Source organism: Pteropus alecto, unplaced genomic scaffold (genome assembly GCF_000325575.1).
Source record: "Pteropus alecto unplaced genomic scaffold, ASM32557v1 scaffold326, whole genome shotgun sequence".
Lineage (NCBI taxonomy): Eukaryota > Metazoa > Chordata > Mammalia > Chiroptera > Pteropodidae > Pteropus > Pteropus alecto.
Window position 1 is genome coordinate 1,070,968 of NW_006438873.1, and position 23,721 is coordinate 1,094,688.

The following is a 23,721-nucleotide window of genomic DNA, read 5'->3' on the forward strand; positions in this document are numbered from 1 at the left end:
TCTAAGTATTACAAGGTAGGATGGGGATTTTAGAGATGGGGACGGAGGTCTTAGGCACAGACATGCATACTGAGTCATATTCCATGATCATTTTGAAGGAGTAGCTATGACATCACAGTCCCTACTGCCATGATGGACAATTAATTCATAGGACAGGATATGCCAGGAGGGTAAACAACCATTGTGAGAAGATTACTTCAGGATATCCCCCATCAGAGGAGAACACCTTTGATCATGTACTCATCCTTGCCCCAGGGTTGATGTAAAATGGTCAGGTGAGGACTTCTGTCTTCCATGGCTGTCAACAGCAGCTGAGTTTCCTCATCAAATGCAGATTTGTCCAGTCTGGGAAGATAGAAATATTTGGTCTCTATTCAGCACAATGCCTATACTTTCCTCTCCATTCTTCCTTAGAAACAACTGGAAGAATTGCATTGAAAGTGGAGAGAAAGCATGAGTCTTCCCTATAGAACAGGAATGTGAGGAATGGGAACATGAACCATTTTGTTCACCCTCAGCATGTCAGCCAGGGGCCTGGCATCTAAAAGGCATTCAAATATTCATTCTACAGGTGTCAAATATATACAAATATTTGACAATGCAAATACAATGTTTAGAACAATATTAACTGCAACTGTGCCAGGAATGTACTTTGGGTCAATGTTCCACTCAACTCTTTATAGAATCCCTCCCACCTCAGAGCTGGGATTACATATTTATGGGCAATGTAAGTAGAAGATGGTGTTGCTGGTAAACAAGTGGTTCTCACCTGGGGCAACCAAGCCTCTCAAGAGACATTTGACAATATCTGAAGACATTTTTTTTATTTCAGGGAATAAGTGTGATAGCTGTTCTTTAATTTTTTTGTTGAGATGTGATTGACATATAACATTGTATAAATTTAAGGTGTACAATGTGTTTGTTTGACACATCCGTGTATTGCAATACAATGACCTCCATCATGTCTCTTAATTATAATTTCTTTTTCATGGTGAAAACAATTAAGATCTAGTCTCTCAGAAACTTTAAAGTTTCCATTTTTGATCATCATGATTGGAAGGAGGTGCTACGGTCACATAATGTACAGGTGGAAGCCAGGGACGCCACTCAACATCCTTCAATGCACAGGACAGCCACTCACAGCAAAGAACTCTGTAGCCCACATGTCGATCATATGGAGGCTAGGCAAACCTATCTATTGTAAATTAACCTCACTCTGAGGTCCCTCACCACTCACCCAAGCAGCTGCAGGGCACAGTCTGGGTGGCTCAAGGCTTCACACAGCACCACCAACCCATCATGGTCCAAGCTATTCCAGTCCAGGTTCAGGCCTCTCAGTGATTTGCAGACAGTGAGAGCTGAGGCCAGGTCCTTACAACAGGCAGAGGTGAGCTGACATATTTCCAGCCTGCAATAAGGAAACATATGAGAAGCCATCCCCAGCTTTGGGTGGGCTGGATGGCACACTATTGTGAGATACCAATTCCATGCCTCTGAGGAGACTTTATGTTCTAGAGCAGTGGTTCTCAACTGGGGCCACTGTATTTCCTGGGGGACATGTGACAATGTCTGGAGATGTTTGACACAACTGGAGAGTGCTACCAGCATCTCATGGGTAGAAAGAGGCCAGGGATGCAGATAAACATTTACAATGCACAGGTCAGTCCCTGCTCCCCATCACAGCAAAGAACCACCCAGTCCAAATGTCAATAGTGCCAAAGTTGAGAACCCTGGTCTTACAGGACAGCATTTTACTTATCAAATTGCTCCAGACACCCTGGCTTTTAAACCGCTCCCCTTCAGTCCCATTAATCCTTCAGATTTTTATATTCTTGAAATAGGAAAGCCTTCCCATAAAGATAATCTGTGGACACTCACCCAAGATTCTCTAGTTTACAGTTAGGGTGCTTCAAAGCTTCACATAACTGTTTGACACCAGAATCTTGTATTTTATTGTCCCCTAGTTTCAGGGTCTTTAGTTTTTCATTGCTACTAAGAACAACAGAGAGGTCCTTACAGCAAACAGGAGTGAGGTAACAACCTGCCAACCTGAGGTAAAAATACACACAAATAGATATAGTCATGAGATTGAATGCTTAATGGCCTACCTTATTTGATTTATTGATATGAAGAACAAAATTCCCAAGTACTTCTGAGATGATGAGGATGATGGTGATGATGATTGATGATGATGATTGATGATGATTGTGATGATGATGTTAGTGGTGGTGATGATGGTGATGATGATGGTGATGGTGGTGGTGGTGACTGATGATAATGAAGATGATGGTAGGAAAGATCCAACAACTTCTCAGTTCCTCCTTCTCAGCCCAACACCCTGGGCTCTCTGTAATCCTCCTACCCTGTGTGTTCTCCCCATCCCAGGGCCTCTGCCCTTATTGTTTCCACTGGTTGGAATGCTCCTGGCCCAAATACCAGCAGGGCTACCTCTCACTACCTTCAAATGTCTGCACAAATGTCACCTTTTGGTGAGGACTTCCCTTTATATTTTATATAATATCATGTCCCCAATCACTCTCCTACATTTAAGCTCATGATTCCCCACAGTACTTCTTACCACTAACATGTGTCTGTATACACATGCACACATATATGTGTATACATACACACCTGTGCATAAGTTTGACATATGTATATGGTCACAGATATATATAGGCACATATATACACACACACGTATATATCAGATAATTTGTGTGGTGTGGGTATGCGTATTTGTGGTTCTCAAGCAGGGCACATTAGGCAATGCCTGGAGACATTTTTAGTTGCCACACTGGGTAGAATCCAGGGATGCTGCTAAACACCCTACCAGGCACAAGACAGAGCCCCCTAACCAAAGAATGATCTGGGCCAAAATGTCAATAGTGCTAAAATTGAGAAACTATGATATATACACTTATACACACATACTTGCAACCTCACTCATGCATGTGTGCACGCATCTATGTGTACGTGTATCTATGTACATATATGACGCTCCATAAAACCAACATCCATGGAGCAGTTCATTTACCAATTTATCTCATCTACCCAGAAGAGTTCCCAGTACCTACTAGGGGGAATGAATGATCCTCCTGTTGTGTCTCCTACCACCATTTACCGAGTGCTTGCTATAGGCAAGTCACTGATAATAATTCTGTATGTGCCTTACTCCCGCTAGCTGCCTCAGTTTTTTGAGGTGGGGAATATAATTATCCTCAATCTCCATTCCAGGAGAGGTAAGGCATCTTCACAAGTTCATCTAGCTAGTCTAGTCAATAGAACAGGGAACTCTATTTCCAGTCTTCCTGAGGCCAGAGACTGTTCTACAGAGTAGCAGGTCCCAAAAGTTATGAAAAGTCCTTTAAGACACACAAACATCAATGCACTGCTGGACCTTCCTAGAAGTATCAGGCGGAGCCAACATTTAGCCTCATTTTTTTCAGCAGACTCCCTGCTTTTCTCCCGTCCCATTTCCCTTGCAGGATGACAATACCCAGAAAAAAACCCTGACATTCAAGCAAATCATAGCCAGACCTACCATAGCTGCTGTAAGTTGCAGGTTGGGTGCTTCAATGTTTCACATAGAGACATCACTCCATCGTCTTCCAGGAAGTTGGACCCCAGATCGAGAAGGGACAGGGATTTGTTACACAAAAGTGCTTGGGATATGTAGTCACAAGCAACAGAGTTGAGGCAACAGTATGTTAACCTGCAGAGAAAAGGACATACACACTTAATCTGTCAGCCTGCTTAAACTCTATATGGTAATATTTTCATAAAACCACATGCAAAAACTTTGTCATTCTTCATACTCCAAAGTCACTTGAAAAAAATAAGAGAATTAAAATGCGTAACACCTGTGGAAATACAGAAGCAAGAATGTGTAATATGGTGTCCCAAACTGAGAAACAGAATCTCAGATCCACGTCAGAACGTCACCAGCTGGACAACCTTGGACAAAGTCATCCTTTGTCCAAGCACACAGTGTGCTTATTTATTTGGTGGAATGTGCTAGATGACATCCTATTTAACATAATTTTTCTTTCAAAAATATTACTTAAAAATTATGTTCTTTAACTATTATTTAGAAATTAACAATATTTGTGGTTTTGGTGCTTGTATACACGGTATTGGAAATTTGAAAAATAAGGGGAGGCATAAGAGAGAAGTTTCTCTACCTGGTAGCCAACAACTGAATATGACACCTTGAATGTAGCTGGTTTAGTTGACATCATGTTTAATCAAGAGATTTCACATGGAATTCTATGCTTTCCAGCTACCACCAGATAAGCCAGACACCTGGAATTTCACAGCAGATGGTCACACAGGAGAAGGGAACAGAAATTTCCTCTTGGGTGGGGCAGGCAGTGTCCAGCTCACTGTCATCCTCACCCAGCCCTTGCTCACTCCACTTATCTGCCCATTACCCTTCAGGAACACCCAAGAATGTGACATCTTACAGGAAGAATACACAAGTCCTTGATAAGCAAACACTACTCACTTGCGATGGGTCTTCCCTTCTAGTGTTCTCATTTTTGAGATCAAACAATAGGCACTTAATTTATACTTTTCTCAATAAAATAAGCATTTTCCAATATTTCGAAGATTTGTCAGTACTTTAATGGTTGCATGCTGTAATCTCCAAAGGCTCACTATGGTATGATCACACATTCTCTGAATATTTCCACATGTATTCTTTCACTTCCCGCCATTTTAAATTATACTAAATTACCATTTTGCATCAAAAAAATTTTATTTGAAGTGCTGAGGTTTACTATTAACAGATATTTCATTTGGTTTATATACCAACTTACCTTGCAAAAAAACCAACAAATTAAAACTTCAATCATAGCATAAATTTGCCCATTTTGCAGAATCCAGGCCAAGTGAAGGCTATCTTAAAATTGTACACATTTGTTAAAAAGTGTGTTTTGTTGAACATTTTTGCTTTTTAAATTACTAGTGACATTCTTTAAAAATAAATATAAATTAAAAATTAAAAATGACTAAACATTCTTGCATCTTTGGTAATCTTTCTTTCAATGAATAAAGATTTAAGAGTAAAAGAAAATAATGTTAAATGATGTATTTTAAAGAGCTCTTTTGATAAACACAACTCTTTAATTACCAGTCATTGCATACAGTATAATTCAGCGGTCCCTAACCTTTTTGGCACCAGGGACTGGTGGTCCTATGAGAATCTAATGCCTGATGTTCAATGCCTGGTGGAGCGGAGGCATTGATGTTAGCACTGGGGAGCAGCTGCAAATACAGATGAAGTTTCACTCGCTGGCCCACCACTCACCTCTTGTAGTGCGGCCTGGATTTTTAACAAGCCACGGATAGTACCAGTATGCAGCCCGGGGGTTGGAGACTCCTCTCTAATTCTATTTATTGTATAACGTCAGTTAATAGCTAAATTTTTTATCTTCCAGTATGTCACTTCTTTTGTACCTCCAAAGATGCTTCATACTAATTTTTATAGCTTGAAGTTTTGGGGGTTTTTTCCCTTTTCTTTCTTTTTGAAATAGTTTGGTTTTAGTATTTAATGTTCCTGGTATTTATTGTACTGCTGAATTTCTTTTACAGTCTGAAAAGTCATCTCAGTGACAGTTAGCATCCTCACTCTGTTCTATTTTAAATACCATGGTGCCTGTGTATGATGCATATGTACATACACATGCATGTACACACAAACAGAAATTTTGCTCCCAGACAACTCATCTGCTTCCACAGGCTTAGGTGTTCTTGTGCCTGCCCCCAATTTAAGGCACTGAATCTCTCTGCTTGATTTAACACTGTCTCTCGTGTGCACACGCCACCTTCTCAGCCTTCCCCATGAGCATGTGGTTGTCCTGATAGCTGAGGGGTCCACGAGCACACACCCACCCCTCCCGCCGACTTACAGCAGTGTCTCCAGGGCACAGTGTGGGTGCTTCAGGGCATTACATAGTAACATCACACCGTCATTCATCACGGGGTTTTCTATCAAGGAGAGAAGCTTGAGCCTCTGGTTGCAGACCAGGACAGAGGTGATCTCTCTGCAGGCTTCAACTGTGATGTTGCACTTGCCCAACCTGCATATTAGACACGTGTTGAGGGACATGAGCAGAGGTATCCAATGGCTTGTGCTAAGTTGGCAAACAGAGACAGACTCATAGACGCTAAGAACAAACTGATGGTTGCCAGATAGGAGGGGACTTGAGGGGCTGGATGACAAAGGGGAAGGGATGAAGAAGTACAAATTGGCAGTTACAGAACAGTCACAGAGAGGTAAAGTACAGCACAAGGAATATAGTCAATAATATTATAATAACTGTGTATGGTGCCAGGTGAGTACTAAACTAATCTGGGTGATCAATTCATAAATTATATAAATGTCTAAGCACTATGCTATACACCTGAAACTAATATAATATTGTATGTCAACTGTAACTGAAAAAAAATTTTTTTGGGCTGTGGACCACACCCCAGTTTCTAATCTCACACCTGCCAATCCAATGTCTACGTTCCACACTTTTCAAAAGCACAAACAAAATTAATCTTTGATTGCTTTTCACTGAAGTTAGGAAAATGTCTGAGCCAGTGGTTCTCAACAGGGGTGACTGCTGACCTCGAGGGGACATTTGTCAGTGTGTGGAGACATTTGTGGTGGTCGTGGCTGGGGAGCAGGGTGTTCCTAGCATCCAGTGGGTGGAGGCCAGGGATGCAGCTCAACACCCTACAATGTTGTGGACAGCCCTCCACAACAAAGCATTATCTGGGGACTCAATCAGTCTGATCATCTGATTACTCGTCAATAGTTCTGAGGTTGAAAAACCCCCGGTCTAAGCCCTAATGCAGCTTAAAAGAGCATCTCACAGGCTAGAGCAGGTCTCTCACTTTCTGTGCTGCTGACTTTTGGGGCTGGCTGTTGCAGGAAGCTGAGCAGCACCCTTGGCCTCCCCCCACTAGATGCCTGTAGCATGCTCCCCATGCAATTGTAATCATCAAAAATGTCTTTGGACACTGACATCTCCCAAGGCACAAAACTACTGTCCATTGAGAACTACTGGCTAGAGAGACCCAGATTTTGAGGCCCTCTCACCCCAATACCAAACAGGACTCAAGAGTATAGCCCCAAAGAGGCAAACCTTCCAGGTATAAAACGTCTACAATTGACTCCTGGTTTCCTAGCTCTGTTACCCTATTCTGAAGCTAACATATAACATATAAAACCCTATGCAAATGGCATAACATGAAGTGGGGCAAAATATTCAGGAATTCTGTAAGTTCCCTCTGAATAGAGAAAGCTAGAACAGAGGAAATTGTGGTGATATGGAAATTCTCTGAACAATGACTAGGATTCACAGCAATGTTCAAGCAAACTCTTATGCAAGGAACCCTCCTAAATGTTCAAGCAACTCTTATGCAAGGAACCCTCCTCCTTCTCCTGATGCATCTTGATGGGTGCAGCTAACTGGATATGTGTGAATCCAACCATTGTATTTGTGATCGTTCCTGCAAAAAAGAGGCGCTAAGCCAAGAGAGAGAAGAGCATGTTTTCTTGGCGAGTTTAATAAGTTGGTTTTGTTTATTCCTACCTCTATTACTTCCGTTTGTTCTTTCTGCAAAAAAAAAAAAAAAATGGGTTGAGCCTGTCCAGAAATCACCCAGCCATGGTGGGGTCACCCTGGGTAACTTTTAAGAGGAAGAAATAATTTGGGGGCCAACTAACCACTTTCTCTTTGGACCATATTTTGCCATCAGGCAGATTAGACAATCACAATTGTGGTCATTGATATGCTTTCTCATTTTACCTTTATAGGAATATCTCCAAGAGGAAGTATTTGGAGTTGTGTTTTTGGCATGGTTGGTCAAAGGCAGAAGCAAGAAGAGTCAGGTTAGGTGTCCATGAGAAGTCAGTCAACTGAGTAACACAGAAGGGACCAATGGGACAACTCTGCTGACAGAACGCCTTGCCCATTAGAATCCATCCCCACCTTACTAGGTGGTCTGCAGATGCTCAGATGGACATTAGGGGAAATCTGGGAGACAAAGGCTGACACGGGAAAGGAAATGGGCCTACTCAAATGCCAAGTCCACTGTCACTCATCACAGACAACCCCAAGACTTACATCAGCTGCTCTACATTGCACATAGGGTGTTTCAGCATCTCACACAGCTGCCGGACTTCTACGGGGGAGAGGCTGGTGCCATGCAGGTTCAGGTATTTCAGATGAGGGTTGTGAAGAACAGCCTTGAAGAAGTCAAGACCATTCCCAAGGCTGGAAGCAAAATTATACCTACAAGAGATGAGATATTGGAACCTATGTGATGAAGCCTAAGCACAAAGCAAGGTACTTTGTACCAAATTCTTCCTACATCCCTGCAGAGGCTTATGAAGCTGTTTTTAGATCTCTGGTTACTCTTGCCTATAAATTATTTTTCTTTGGGATCTTCAGACACCTGACAAGCTCAGAGGCTCCATGGCATGGATCTCTCCTGTTTCCTAGTCCTTCCTATTCTACCCACCACTTCTCACTCTATAATGGAGGGGACCCAAAGTCATCTCTCAAATTCATTGTATTGAATTCTCAGCACCAGGACAGAGACCTCTCAGCACCATATTTGTGCCTCTGTGCATCCCTAAGCTAGCACAGTGCCTCACATTCAGCAGAGATGTACAAAGTTGAATTAATGCTCCAAGCAAGACTGTGTTACCAAAAAAAGAACCAACGTGGAGAAAAGGGAACCCTTGTGCACTGTTGGTAGGAATATAAATTGGTGCAGCATCTATGGAAAACAGTATGGAGGTTCCTCAAAAAGTTAAAAATAGAACTACCTTATGACCCATCAATTCACTTATGGGTATTTATCCAAAGAAAACCAAATCACTTATGAGTATTTATCCAAAGAAAACCAAAACACTAATTCAAAAAGACATATGCACCCCTATGTTCACTGCAGTGCTATTTACACAATATCCAAGATATGGAAGCAACCTAAGTGCTCAACAATAGAAAAGTGGATAAAGAAGATGTGGCACGTATATACAATGAAATCCTGATATTTCCTACAACATGGATGGAACTAGAGAGTTTTATGCTAAGTGAAATAATTCAGACAGAGAAAGACAAATAGTGTATGATCTCACTTAAATGTGGAAACTAAAAAATAAAATGAACAAATGAACAAGGCAGAAACAGACTCACAGAGAACAAACTGGTGGTTGCCAGATGAAATTGGGATTGGGGGATTGGGTGAAAAAGGAGAAGGGATTTGAAAAAGATTTTTAGAAATTATATATTTATATATAATTTTTATATTTATATATTTTATATACTTTAATTTTTATTTTTCAATTAGAGTTGATATTCAATGTTATTTTATATTAGTTTCAGATGTACAGCATAGTGGTTAGACAGTTATATAATTTATAAAGTGATTTCTGCAATTATACTCTTATGAATTTATATATTTATATGTGCTTATATTTATATATACTCATATATTTCTATATGCTTTTATGTATTTCTATTTTTCTATCTTATTTATATATTTATTATTTACATGATTTATAAATACATGCCACACAATCTGTGACTCTCAGTGTCATGACAGCAGACTTGAGCACACCCTGACTTCTCCCCAACCAATCAACTTTGAGAAATGACAGAGGCTAAAACAAGTAAATGTTCTGCCATGTTCAAACACCACAGTGGGAATTATGAATAGGAAGAAAGAAAAAATAGAGGAGAATGAACTGACGAGAAAGTGGCAGCCTGGAAGCATTGTGGCCATTCCGGGCAGAGGGGCCCCCTAATTGTGTGGGCAACATCCATGGCACTTCCAGCCCAGATATTGAGGGAACAAAGGGACAGGGTCAGTCACAGTCAGGATGAGATAGGCTGAGCCTGCTAACAAGGAGAAGTGCTACCATAGAAAGACAGGGAATGCCCTTGATAGCCAGAGATCTCTGAGAAATGAGGGCATCAGGACAGCAAGGTCAGGCCCCCCAAGGACTTTGCCACTGAAAACACTGTGATTCACAGGGCAGGCAGCTGCAAAGGACTCGGACTCCAGGCCAGCAAGAGGTCCTGAGTCAGTGGACAGTAGGGTGAGAAGATGACCACTGAGTGAATGTGCAATCAAGACTCATCACCAGTGAAGGATCAACAACCTCAGGGAAAGGAGACAAACTAAGATGAAGTGTTAGTGGGAAATAACTCAAGCAAAGGAAGACAAACACCATGCGATCTCATTTACATGTGGAATCTCAAGAACAAAATAAATGAACAAACAAAACAGAGACAGACTCATAGATACAGAGAACACTTTGATGATTTACAGATTGGAAGGGGGGTTGGGGGACTGGGTGACAAAGGGGGAGTGATAAAGAAGTACAAATTGGCAGTTACAAAATAGTCTTGGGGATGTAATTACAGCACAGAGAATATAGTCAATAATATTATAACTATAGATGGTGCCAGGTAAGTACTAATCAGAGTGATCACTTCATAAATTATATAAATGTCTAACCACTATGCTGTACACCTGAAACTAACATAATATTGAATGTCAACTGCAATTGAAAAATAAATTCTAAAAATTTTTTTTAAACATTCGTTAGGCAAAAACCACAATGGAGGCCACATTTGTTTGAATGTACCGCTGGACCAAAATACGCACAATCTCTAAATCCAAGTGTGACCTCGATTTTCCCCAAATGTGGGTGCTAATCTTAAACAAAACTTAAGCTTTCTTCATGTCAGGGTGAACTTGAAGATTCCTAGCTAATCAGCTGCATACAGGTGAACGGATCCAACAAGACGGCACATACAGTTCTTGTGACCACATGTAGAAGCAAGCAATATATTTTGTTTTTCCTACAAATTTGTATCACGTAATGCTTTCTGAGTTCACTTTTGACATATTAGATTGTAGCTCTGTGTTGACACATTGATTTATCAAGCCAAAAAGCTTAATATTGAATATCAACTATAATTGAAAATTTTTTTTAATAAATTTAATTTTTAAAAAATTACAAAAGGGGAAAATATGAGGAAATTAAGGCTTATGAAAAAGTGATGGCTTATTATTTCTGGAAAAGAACCTAACATTACTCTTATTTCTAGTCATTCTTACTTGTTCATTGAATATTTTAGTTTATTAAAATATTTGTACATATTCAAAGAAATAACATACTAAAAATATAAAAATAAAAAGTTTGGGCACAGCAAAGGAAATCAATGAAAAAGAGAGCCTACTGAGTGGGAGAAGATATTCACCAATGATACATCAGATAAAGGGTTGACATCTAAAATATATAAGGAACTGATACAACTCAATAACAAAAAAAATAAACAATCCAATCGAAAAATGGGCAGATGACTTGAATAGGCATTTTTTCAAAGAGGACATACAGATGGCCAATAGACATATGAAAAGATGTTCATCCCTAACCACCAGAGAAATGCAAATTAAAACCACAGTGAGATATCACCTCACATCTGTCAGAATGGCTATCATCAATAAATCAACAAACAACCCGTGATAGTGAGGATGTGGAGAAAAGGGAACCTTCATACACTGTTGGTGGAACTACAAATTGGTGCAGCCACTATGAAAAACAGTTTGTAGTTTCTCCAGATAAATTAGAAATAGAACCTAGCAATTGCACTTCTGGGTATTTACCCAAAGAAAATGAAGCACTAATTTGAAAATATATATGCACCTTTATGTTCACTGTAGCATTATTTACAATAGCCAAGATATGGAAGCAACCTAAGTGTCCATCAATTGACAAATGGATAAAGATGAGGTGGTACATATATATAACAGAATATTACTCAGCCATTAAAAAGGAAATCTTGCCATTTGCGACAACATAGATGGACCTAGAGGGTATTATGCTGAGGGAAATAAGTCAGAAAGAAAAAACATAGCATATGATTTCACGTATATGTGGAATCTAAAGAACAAAATTAACAAACAAACAAAACAGAAACAGACTCAGAGATACACAGAACAAACTGGTGGTTGCCAGATGAGAAGGGGTGGAGGGCAGGTGAAAAGGAGAAAGGGAACATAATCAATAATATTGTGTTAAGTTTTCATGGTGACAAATGATTACTAGAATTAGTGAAGCGATCACACTATAAGGTATAGAAACATTGAATCACTATATTGTATACCTGGCACTAATATGATACTGTATACCAACTCTACTTATGTAAATTTTTTTAAAGCCAGAGTAGAGAGAATGAAACTCTGCTTTAAAGAACAGATTGACATCTAACTTACACCAGTTTTTGGAGTCTGCAAATGGGCTGAGCCAGCGCTTTACAGAGGATGGTCTGCGAGGCCTCATCGAAGGTACAGTTGTCCAAATCCAACACCTGGAAGTTCCTGCTGGTGGTGAACACTGAGCAGAGGTCCCTCCAAAAGCACAGCTTCTGGGTGTCACTATGGGAGAACAAACACCATGTTTCTCCAGTCGTGAAATTCAACTCAGGACATGCTCAAAACAGGCAGAACACCATTCCCCAAGTTCCTTCAAGCTGACAGATGCCTAGGGAGAGGTGCAGCCAGGTAAACTGAGTCGACATGGCATGGTGGTTGACAGCACAGACCCTGAGGTCACAGCAATGGGATCAAACCTCATTTAAACCACTTATTAACTATGTGACCTGGGTAAGTTATTCAATTGTATTCTGCCTCTATTTTCTTCTCTTTTAGGCAATAAGTTGATATCTGAACAAAGGTTAGTATTGGGTGATCTATCAGTGAACAGGGAACATTATCAAAAAACATGACCACACAGGTATAAAATAAATAATTCCTTGGGATGTCATGTGCAGCCTGGAACTACAGTTAACAATCCTGTTTTGCTTATTTGAAAGTTGCTAAGAGAATAGATCGTAAAAGTTCTCATAACAACAACAACAAAAAATTCTGTACCTATGTGTGGTAACAAGTGTTAACTAGACTTATTGTGGCGATCGTTTTGCAGTATACACAAACATCAAATCATTATGTTGTACACCTGACACTGAGATGTTGCATGTCAATTATACTTCAATTAAATTAAAATTAAAAAAAGAAAAACGTGACTGTGAAAAGTGGCATGTATTTGAGAGCCAAAGTTAGAGCTGGTAACCTAAACCTGATGAAGCATACAAGTTAAAATCAGCAAAGAGAAAAAACACATGGAAAAAAAAATCCAGAGGTAATCAGGCAAAAGATCCCAAGAGTCCCTTCCTCATGGAGTCACCAGGATATGCTAAAATGCCATAAGGGCAAGAAAAAAAGGCATAGTCATGGCAACAATAAAAACTGCCTTTCTTTCAATCTCCCCCTTGGCTCCAAGTAGGTAAAACATTTATTTTTGTTTATACAGATGGGGAAACCTTAGATGTCACTGCTCATGGTCACACAGCTAGCAAATTTTATTACAAAGCCATGTTTCTTAAGAGCAAAAGTATAGTGAACCATGAAATACCCAGTGGGGATTGGAATGAGCTACAGGTATGGTATGGGGCAGGGCAGGTATTAATAGATGGACTTACTTTAAGATGGCTCCACAGTCATCTGAAAACACATTTTGTATACACAGGTGAAGTTTCTGCAAATTTTGGCTATGTTTGAGGCAGAATGCAGATACCACCAAATCATCTGTGTTATTGATATAAATGTTAACATCTTCAAAGAAATCCATCACTTGTGTTATAAATTCTTTGTCCTGGGTCTCAAATAAACTGTTGAACAACTCATGGAAACTCACTACGACCTGGTTGGGGTCATCCTGACTCAAACTCTGAAGGCATTCGGTTATTTCCTGCTTTATCTCCTTGGACAGTGGAAAACCAAAGGACGTCTCCAGCATGTTCATTATTTTTTCTGTGGAAAACCCAAACAGGAAGATCCCCGTCTGCAATAGGTAGGTTGGGGCTTGAGTCACAGTTGCTTTTACAAGCTGGGCTACACTTCCGATGGCCAGGTTAGCATTGTCCTGGGGTCGTCTGAACAAATATAACATGGCAGCACAAAACTCTTGGATACACACGTGGACGAAGGTGAAACGATCGCTGTTCCTTTGGAGAAGTCGCAAGTCTACCCACATGAAGGCATCGGGTTCCGATATCCCATTCCTCCTGAGGTCCCCAGAGTGAAACACAAACGTGTCAGTCCAGATGCCGTCTGCAGCCAAGGTGCACAAGCTTTTCAGCTGGGCTCTGCTCTGCTTTGGTGGACAGTTCCCCAGTCCTGATTTGAACACACTGGTAAAAAAGGAAACATACAGAGAAGTGGTGGTTTGGGAGGCAATCCCAAGGTCTTCTCCTCTCTCCAACTGCCATTTCAAACACATACAGACCAACCAGCAGGCGAGGGGATAGTGGCACAAGACAAACAGTGAAACATTGTCTCTCACAAAACTGAAGGCTCTAGAGGCTTTATTCTTCTCCCTGAAGAAATAGGAGAAATATAGTTTCCTATTGTATTCAGAGAGCCCTGGGAGAGTGATGTACTTTGGATGCTGCAACAAGTAAAAAATTTTCTTCATGCCTGTCATTCCCAGTGCGACCAGCAGAGAAGACTCTGGAAGCAATTTTTTCTGCAACAGACTGTTCAGGATAACCTGCATTGGCTGCCGCTGCTTCCAATCACTGCACCAGTTGGTGTTGAGGTCTAGGTCAAATTTCAGTTCCTCGAAGCCATCTATGATGAAAAGGACCTTCTCTGGCTGGGAGAAAATGTCTTCAATTGGCTCTGCAGACCCAGGCCAGTCCCTGGAGAGGAGCCCCACCAAGCTCGTCTCTGTGATACTGTTCATGTCACAGCCATCCAGGAAGAAGACAAATGTGAACTTTTCCCTCCATAAGTTTCCCTCTGCCCACTCCAGCATCACTTTTCTCAGAAGGGTTGTTTTTCCAATTCCTTGAGAACCTTGCAAGACCATGGTGAGGGAATGCTGTCCAGTCTGGCCAGCAGTATATGCAGCACTCAGTTCTTCATATTCGTTCTTCGTGGCTTCAGTGTAGAAATCATCAGGCACTTGAAGGCAGGTTTCCTTTTCCCATATGAGACGAAATTTGTCCTTCATGTGACTTTTATAGGGGTTGAGCTTATCTGAGTTAATGAGGATAGAATCCATGACAATTTAAAAACGCATTAATTCACAATAGCCGAGACAAGAAATGACTGGATAAAGAGGTGGTACATATATACAGTGGAATATTACACAGCCATAAAATATGACGGAATACTGCCATTTGCAACAACATGGATGGATCTTGAGGGTATCATACTAAGTGAAATAAGTCAAACAGAAAAAAAAAAGAACCACATGATTTCACTCATGTGTGGGATATGAAACAGAAAGCAACAAACAAAACACACAAACTAACTCATAGACACACAACAGTATGGTGGTTTTTCTAGAGAGGAAGGGGGTGAGGGGAGGAGGAAGAGAGTAAAGGGGGTCAAATATAGGATGATGGAAGGACACTAGATTTTAGGTGGTGAGCACACAGTGGAGTGTACAGATGTCATATTACAAAGGTGTACACTTAAGACATATGTTATTAACAAAAGTTACCCCAATACATTTAATCTTTTTTTTAATGCACTTATTTTTTCATACTCATAACAACCCTACAGAGTTACTTAAACACATGAGGAAAGATGTACATCCATGGATGACCAGGCTAATTAACTTAGTTTCATTAGAATCTATCTGAAATCCTGTCCACAGAAGCATCTGACCAAAACCAGAAGCCTATCTCAGAGTTGCAGGCTACACAAAGTGTGGACACTTGGAAATGTGGACATTTGATAATTGCATTCCAAACTGAAAGGGGGTAGGGGTGGTCTCTCCCAAGTAAAGAATTGTAAGTGCCACCACGTATGGAGGGTATGCCAGGAATCAGGTCAAAGGGCATCGCTCCTGCTATCGTATCTTGCATCTCCTCAAGAATTCATCAAAATTCACTCAACTCCCACTGAACGAAAAATATTGAGAGTTTATTACTCAGCTAATTTGGACTAGTGAATAAATATTAGGATCAGGGGTTTATCCCATCTCTGACCTGAAACTGTGAGGTCTAGGTGATTCCTACTGTGCCATGCTACTGTAGTTAATTTGAGAAAGGCACCCTTGAACCACCCTTACTATCTACCATCCACGTTCAAGGCAACACATTAGGGGAGGTGCACAAAACTACAAATACAGACAAGGACCTCATCCTGTGCTGAAGAAATGCACATCACAGTAGGAGAGGCATCTCTGCATGTCTTCCAAGCAAAGGGCATTCATTGATAGCTTTGTTCAAGGATGTATGACTAGAAAACAGCCTCGGGATGGAAAGAGAGTTTTTTCCTCTCTGGGACAGAGAAAGATTTGTTTATAAAAACAAAAGAAATTAAGAGATCTCTCTATCTCTCTGTCTGTCTCTCTCTTTCCTTCCAGGAGAAGGGGCAGGGTCATTCACAGTCATGACCTGAGATTGGCATCTCTGGATTCCTCACCTATGACACGGACCTACCATGCACACAGTGTCCACCTGAGCCCTCCTCCACTGTGCCATCAAGAGACTCGGGAACAAGAGGAACCAATGTCAACATCTCATGTTTCCAATTGTGCCATTCTACATCCATCTGGGCGTATTATGTCCTTGCAGAACCAGTTTAGCAGAGGGTTGGAGCGGACCTAATGGCGGCTTGTTGCTCTGGAGCTGCCTTAGCGAACAACAGTCCTCACCACTAAGCTAGGTGTCCACACACCAGGAGGCACCCTTTGGTTTATCTATTTCCATGCTGATACTTCAGGGTGATTACAATCCTTCTGAGTCTCAGTTCGCTTATTAGAACAGAAAGTCTCGTCTCACAAATAGATAAAATCAATGAGAGAATAACATGTAAGACTGGTTAAAGCATGCTGCAGCTTTCAATTACTGTCTTAGAGATGAAATTTTTAAAAATGACTTGTCTGACATTTTGTCTCTTCATTTGCCAGGACTTAAAATTCAACTCCTCTTCTTTCTGGGGGAAAATAAAGGAGTATCCTCCCAGAGGAAAGGTATAAATCCCCAATGAGTCAAAAATAACTGGTGTGGAGTCAGATCTGTCCCTTGAAGGGACACTGTTCAGTCCACAGCCTTCCCATTGGCAAATCTCAGAGTCATGGTGAGAATGAAAAGATATTATGCATAAAAAGTGCTTCCTGCATACTATAAGGAAAGAGAGAGACAGAAACACACTATAATTATATCCTAACATTAGGACTCTAACATTAGGACTCTAGGAATTCTATCTCAGCAGACCTGGTAATGCAGACACTAAGGCCCAAGTCTCTTCCTGTGATAGCACAGACTTGTGTTGGGACAGAAAAATGGGGACGCCACTTAGATGACAGTCTGTCTCAGGACACTACCCATCTGCAGTCCATCACTGGCCCATGTATGAGCAGAGTTGGCTTGCAATTCCTCTACTGCCTCCAAGGTTCTCACTGACCCATGACACATTGTCAACAGACAGAAGGGTGGCCATTAGCTTAGTGACAATGTCACCTTCTTTATGACAAGCTCTCAGTGGATCCACCTCCTGCTGTGGCTCCCACCCTTACTTCTGCATCCCACACTTACTTCCTGCTGTGGCTCCCACCCTTACTTCTGCATCCCACACTTACTTCTTATCTCTTCCTGAGCCTTGGTCCAGAGGTCACACCGATTGATCTGTAGAAACAGGCTCAGTGTCACCTCCCACGCCTGTTTTCCTGGGTAATGCTTGTCCAGAAGTTTTGCTAGATCTTCCCTTGACGCCTTCTTGAGCATGGGCCATGGGATTGGCTTGAGTTCGAATTTCAGAAGTTCTTGCTTGAGGAGCTCCTTGAACTTCCAGAACTCTTCCTTTTGGAGCTCTTTCAGGTACCAAAAGAGGCCAATATCAGAAAAAAGAAATTCGGCCATCTTGTCCCAGGATTGTAAGCTGACTCTTCCAGAAAGGGGAAAAAAAAATCTTCAAAAAAAAAAAAAAAAGAAAGAAGTGATTCCTGGGGGAAAATGATGTCATTACAGAGTTAAATCACAGCAATTGAAAGTGGCTTCAGCTTACTGATGTCACCCAACTTCTTGCTGAAAACACATCTGGCCAGCTTCATCTGTGGAAGGCACCCCATCCTTCCTCTACATTCCACAGTCATGCATGTGAATTCAGTGCTAGAAAAAATGTCATTTACGCTAAGCCAAATGCCAGGGAGAGCGATAACTACCTAAGCCAAATGCCAGGGAGAGCGATAACTACCTAAAACCATAATAAAGCTTTGGGGGGTTATCAGTGGGACAAGGACATTGACCTTGTGTCATTACGGAGCTTCTGTCTAAAGTTCAAAAAGATGGTGTTATTAACGTTCCTTGAAGGACAGTTTCTGGTCTAGCTTGACTAAATGACAAAGATCTTTAAGAATCAAACACCTTTGTATGTATGGACCAACCACATCTTCTTGATCCAGTCATCTATTGAAAGACACTTAGGTTGTTTCCATGTCTTGGCTATTGTAAATAATGCTACAGTGAACATGGGAGTGCAGATATTTTTACGAATAAATGTCCTCAAATTTTGGGAGTAAATATCCAAAGGCAATAGGAGGACAAAGTGTAAAGGGGGTCAAATACATGGTAACAGAAAGAGGCTAGACTTGGGGTGGTAAGCACAAATGGAGTACACAGATTATAAAGTATTAAGAAATTGTATACCTGAAATTTATATAATTATTAACAATGTTATCCCAATACATTTAATTTTTTAAAATATCAAACACCTAAAGCTATGCCTTTGGTGCATGAATGTTTTGATGAATCCCTGAAATGTAGAAAACAGAGCTGTGGTTGGAAAAAAAAGTTCCAAATTTCCAAACAAGTCATCCACGGGCACTCCAGCTTATATCCTGTGGTCCTGGATCTCCATCTCCATGATGGGTCAAGGAAATATTCTTCAAACCATGTGGCTGGTTAGCACACAGAACAAAGAAAAGAGATGAAAAGTGTAGATAGTGTTAATGGCTCCAGAAATTCCAACATCTATCTCACTGAAATCCTCCCCCCCCACCATATGTATGTATGTATGTATACATACATACAGAGGGAAAGAAATAATTCATAGAAGAAAGCTTTCCATATGCATCTTCAAGATAGAAGACCTTGCCAAGAATTAAGGCATTGAAAAGATAAAAACTCACATCATATTCAGATTCCATAATTCCAAAGATAAAGAAGAAAAGTCTAGGGCAGCTAAGTGTATTATACAACTGTAACATAATAAGAGTCACATTTGTAATTTTAAACTTTTGAGTAGCCACGTTAAAGAATTTAATCCAACAGGGGAAATCAACTTTAATAATATATTATTTCACCCAGTATGTCTAAAGTATCAATTCAACATGTAAGCAATATTCAATTTGATGAAATATTTTGCCAGGTTTTTTATACTGTCTTCCAAATTTCAGTGTGCATTTCACACTTAAATACTGTCTCAATTCAGATGCTAAATTTCCATTGGAAATACTCGATCTCTGTTTAAATTTCATAAAATATGTAAGTGAGGAAAGGAAATTCTCATACTCAAGGTATTTCATACATATATAAGCCTCCTGAAAACTGAATTGGGAGTCAGTGATAAAATTAAAATTTGCATTAATTAAAATTAAGAATTCAATTCCTCCATCTCACTGAATACCTTGCAAGGGCTTGACTGCCACACGTGACTACTAGTGGCTACTATTTTAGACAGTGCAAGGTCTAGACTTTGAGAAATGTATGAAGTTTACTAACCAGAAGGGGTGAGAGTCAAATGATTGAATACCATGATATTTCATAACTGCCACACTCTCGTTCCCAAACAACGCACTGAGAATCACTTTTTGACAAAAGGATAGGAATCCATTTGTGAGAATCTTTACTGACAATACTGAATGTAAGTCAACATACAAAGAAAAAAGTCTGCAGATATTAAAACAAACTCTTAATGCATCTACAATTAAAGCACAGTAGGCCTCACAAATGAAGAGGCAAGAAGAGTACGAAGTGCGGAATAAACCAAATCACAGACAGACACCTAGTGACTGATAAAGCATGCATTTCAAACCACCAATGCAAAGGCGGACTTTGTGATAACTAGTTCAGGAACCACTCATTGGCTAATTAGAAAGAATGAAAATAAAATTCAAGCCTCACCCCTATACAAGAAAAAAATGCATATAGATCTGTGACCTAAATATAAAACTGAAAAACCTGCAAGTATTAAAGTAGTGTATGAATTCCTGGGTTACCTGGGCGTAGAAAGAATTTCCCAATTATACTTAAAATCCAGATACAGCAAAAGATTTATTTTTTTAAAGGCTCACATGGAGGTACATATATACAATTGAATATTACTTAGCTGTAAAAAAGAATGAAATATTACCACTTGCAATAACGTGGATGGACCTAGGGTCCATCCACTTACTGTGCTGAGTGAAATAAATTGGACAGAGAAAGACAAATGCCATATGACCTCACTTACATGTGGAATCTAAAAAACAAAGTAAACGAACAAACAAAATGAAAACAGACTCTTAGATACAGAGAACAAACTAATGGTTGCCAAGTGGGTGGGTGGTTGGGGCTGGGTGTAAAGGGGAAGGGATTAAGAAATACAAACTAGCAGTTACAAAACAATCAGGGAAATAAAGTACAGCACAAGGAATATAGTCAATAATGTTGTAATAACTATGTGGTGCCAGGTGGGGGCATCATTTATAAGGTGTATAAATATCTGACCACTGCTGTACACCTGAAACTAATATTGAATGTCAACTGTAATTGAAAGGTAAATTTAAAAAGGATATTTTAACAAAATTTTCTTTACAAACACATTAAAAAAGTAATAAGAATCAAGTAGAATTCATTTTAATATGTTTTTATTTAAAAATAAATGAGAAAAATATATATAATTTTAAAACTTACATGTGCATTGTAAATAATATAGATTGATGTCATATGATTAATTCTAGTAAATAAAGTGATAAAGTATTTTCTCTCTGGCCTCCTTCGCTTGGCACTATTTTGTAAGGCTCATCTGTATTGCTGTCTGAAGCTCTAAGTGGTCCATTGCATTGTCGTATAGTATTCTACTGTTGCAGCTTCTAAGTGCTATGGTTGACTAGCATGTACATATTTTTCTAGCTTTTCTACAACATGAATGATGCTTCTGTGGAGAAGCTTTCCCATGCACGTTGGTGCATTTAAACAGATATCTTGCTGGGTTTATATTTATAGGCTGTAGCCTGTATGGATTGTCATATTTATGACATAATGCCCAACTACTTTCCCTCATGAATAATTTACATTTTCACCAGCATCCTATTAGTTTTTTTGCTCTTCCATGCTGCACATACAGAAGAAAGTCTAAGCCAATGGAAAAGAAGGAAATGACATTAAAATCACACATGATCTTATTCTAGGAGATGGAAGTAAAAAGTGGGGAGAGAACATCAAAGCAAATTTAAGTTTTCTTCTTATTTGGGGGGAATGCCTTCTAATACTATAGAGTATAAAGGGGAAATTAGATTTATTGTAGGTTAATATTTGTAAAGAAACTACAAGTCACCATCATCAATAAAACCCCATATGTCAAAAATTTAATTGTACACCAATGATCATAGCAGTGTTATCACAAGAGCCAAAAGATAGAACCATCCCAACTGTTCGTCAAGGGATAAAGAGATAAAGCAAATGTGGTGTATATGCACGCAATGGAATATTACTCAGCCATAAAAAGGATTAAAATTCTGACACATGCTACCATGGGGAGAAACTTTGAAAACATTATGCTAAGTGAAATAAGCCAGAAAAAAAGGACAAATCTCATGTGATTTCTCTTATATAAGACACCTAGAATTGTCAAATTCACAGAGACAAAGAATAAAAAATAGAGGTGCTGGGAGCGGGGATGGGAGCTGTTCAGTGGAGAGTGTCAGTTGTGGGAAAAATTCTAGAGAAAATGGTGGTGATGGCTACATAACGATGTAAATATACTTAATGCCACTGTACTCTTAAAAATGGTTAAAATAAGGGGGAAGAGGGTTGGGGGAGGACTAAGAAAGTGAAGGAGTCAAATACATGGTGACAAAGAGAGACTAGACTTTGGGCAGTGAGCATGCAATGCAATAGACAGATGACATCTTATGGAATGGGACACTTGAAACTTATATAATCTTATTAACCAATTGCACCTCGATACTTTAAAAGTGGTTAAAATAGAAACTTTGTTTTACCACAATTTTACCACATTTTACCACATTTTACTACAATTTAAAAACAAAAACAAAAAAACACTTCTGTGTCCTGAGCTTTTTCACTAAACATTCCTTTCTGTTCCTTTTCTAGTTGAAACCTTCTTCTAAACATGGTGTGGGTGTCCTTTGAAGCTCTCCCAAATGCTGGCTGCTGAATCTGGCACCCCTCGCACCACAAGGTACAGAGGTAAGTGGATGCCCTCACCAAAGAGCCCCAGCTCCTCATGGCCCTTCATCAGGCGGCATTAGGCCCTCCAGCCAGCATCTTCTCCTGTTATAGCCATCCTGTCCTTGGCACAATCTGCCTCATCCTCAAACTCACACTACCTGGCTCACTCTCTCCTCTAGGACTTCTGTAGTCACACAAAACCAACATCAACCACAAAGTTACTTACATGTGATTTAGCCTAACATTGGGACCCCCTAGAAACTCTGGAGGGTAAAAGGTTAATCTTTAGAAGCCAATCAACCCAATTACCATGAACACCAGTCTGGAACTGCACTCCCCCTACTCACCCATGTGCTCTTCCCTTCCGTGACCACCCCTGGCCCAAATCCCAGTTTCCTTTTGTCTCCCCAATTATGGGAATCTCACAATCAGAATTGAGAGGGCAACCAGGACTAAGGAACAGCAGCCCTTTGACATGTCCCCTTGGTCCTCTGACACTCGAGTCATCTCATTCGGTCACCAATTCAGAGTCCCCTTCTTCCACCTAGTACAGAGTTGGAAACACAGAGGTTTCAAGTGGAGTGCTGAATGCACCATCTCCCTGCGGATTTGAACGCTTTTTAGTACGCCCTTGCCACAGCACAGGAGCAGGACTAGGTGCTGTTGGGACCCCTCTGCCTTGCTCTTTATGCAAGACCTACAGTGAGCACTGAGAGGGGGAATGAAGAAGAAAGAGAAAGTTCCAGAAGAAGACACCCTCACCGGATGCGGCCACTGGCTCTCCAGGCTGGTGCCCATCAAAGAGCAGCTGTGGAGGCCAAGGCTAAGAGGCTGTGCCTGCCCTCCCATTGGCTGGTGTGGCTCTTGATTGGCAAGACTCAGGGAGTGATATGAAACTGTCAGGGCTGTGTCTTCCGCCACAAGTGTAAACAATCTTCCTTCAGATATGGCTTAATGACCCTTCCCAGAATGCTGGTAATAGATCCTCCCAATGTGATGCGATCTCTGGGCTGCTGTGAGCAGTCCTCTCCCACTACCAATGACAGTGATTTGGAGACTGGCAGTAGGGACCCCTCTTGCCTGATCTGAGTGTCTGACTTCCCTGTCCTCTGAGCGATCTCTTGCATCTTCTCGACATTCACGGCAGTGCCTAGAACCAAGCCTTTGTGGATGAGGAGACCAACGCACATCCTTGGATAACTAGCTCTGGGTGGGAGGACCGAAGTTAGAATTTGCAA

General features: G+C 40.4%; 1 protein-coding gene across 1 annotated transcript; it reads right to left on the reverse strand.

The window, feature by feature from the left end:
• Window positions 1–212: 212 nt before the first annotated feature.
• Window positions 213–17,950, reverse strand: NLRP9 (NLR family pyrin domain containing 9). The gene is made up of 9 exons (XM_006915930.1): window positions 17,671–17,950; window positions 13,553–15,113; window positions 12,288–12,449; window positions 8,120–8,287; window positions 5,909–6,079; window positions 3,541–3,711; window positions 1,879–2,049; window positions 1,238–1,408; window positions 213–345 (listed from the first exon to the last, which is right to left on the reverse strand). Exons 1-9 carry the CDS (start codon window positions 17,948–17,950, stop codon window positions 213–215), a joined length of 2,988 nt encoding a protein of 995 aa, XP_006915992.1.
• Window positions 17,951–23,721: the final 5,771 nt, after the last annotated feature.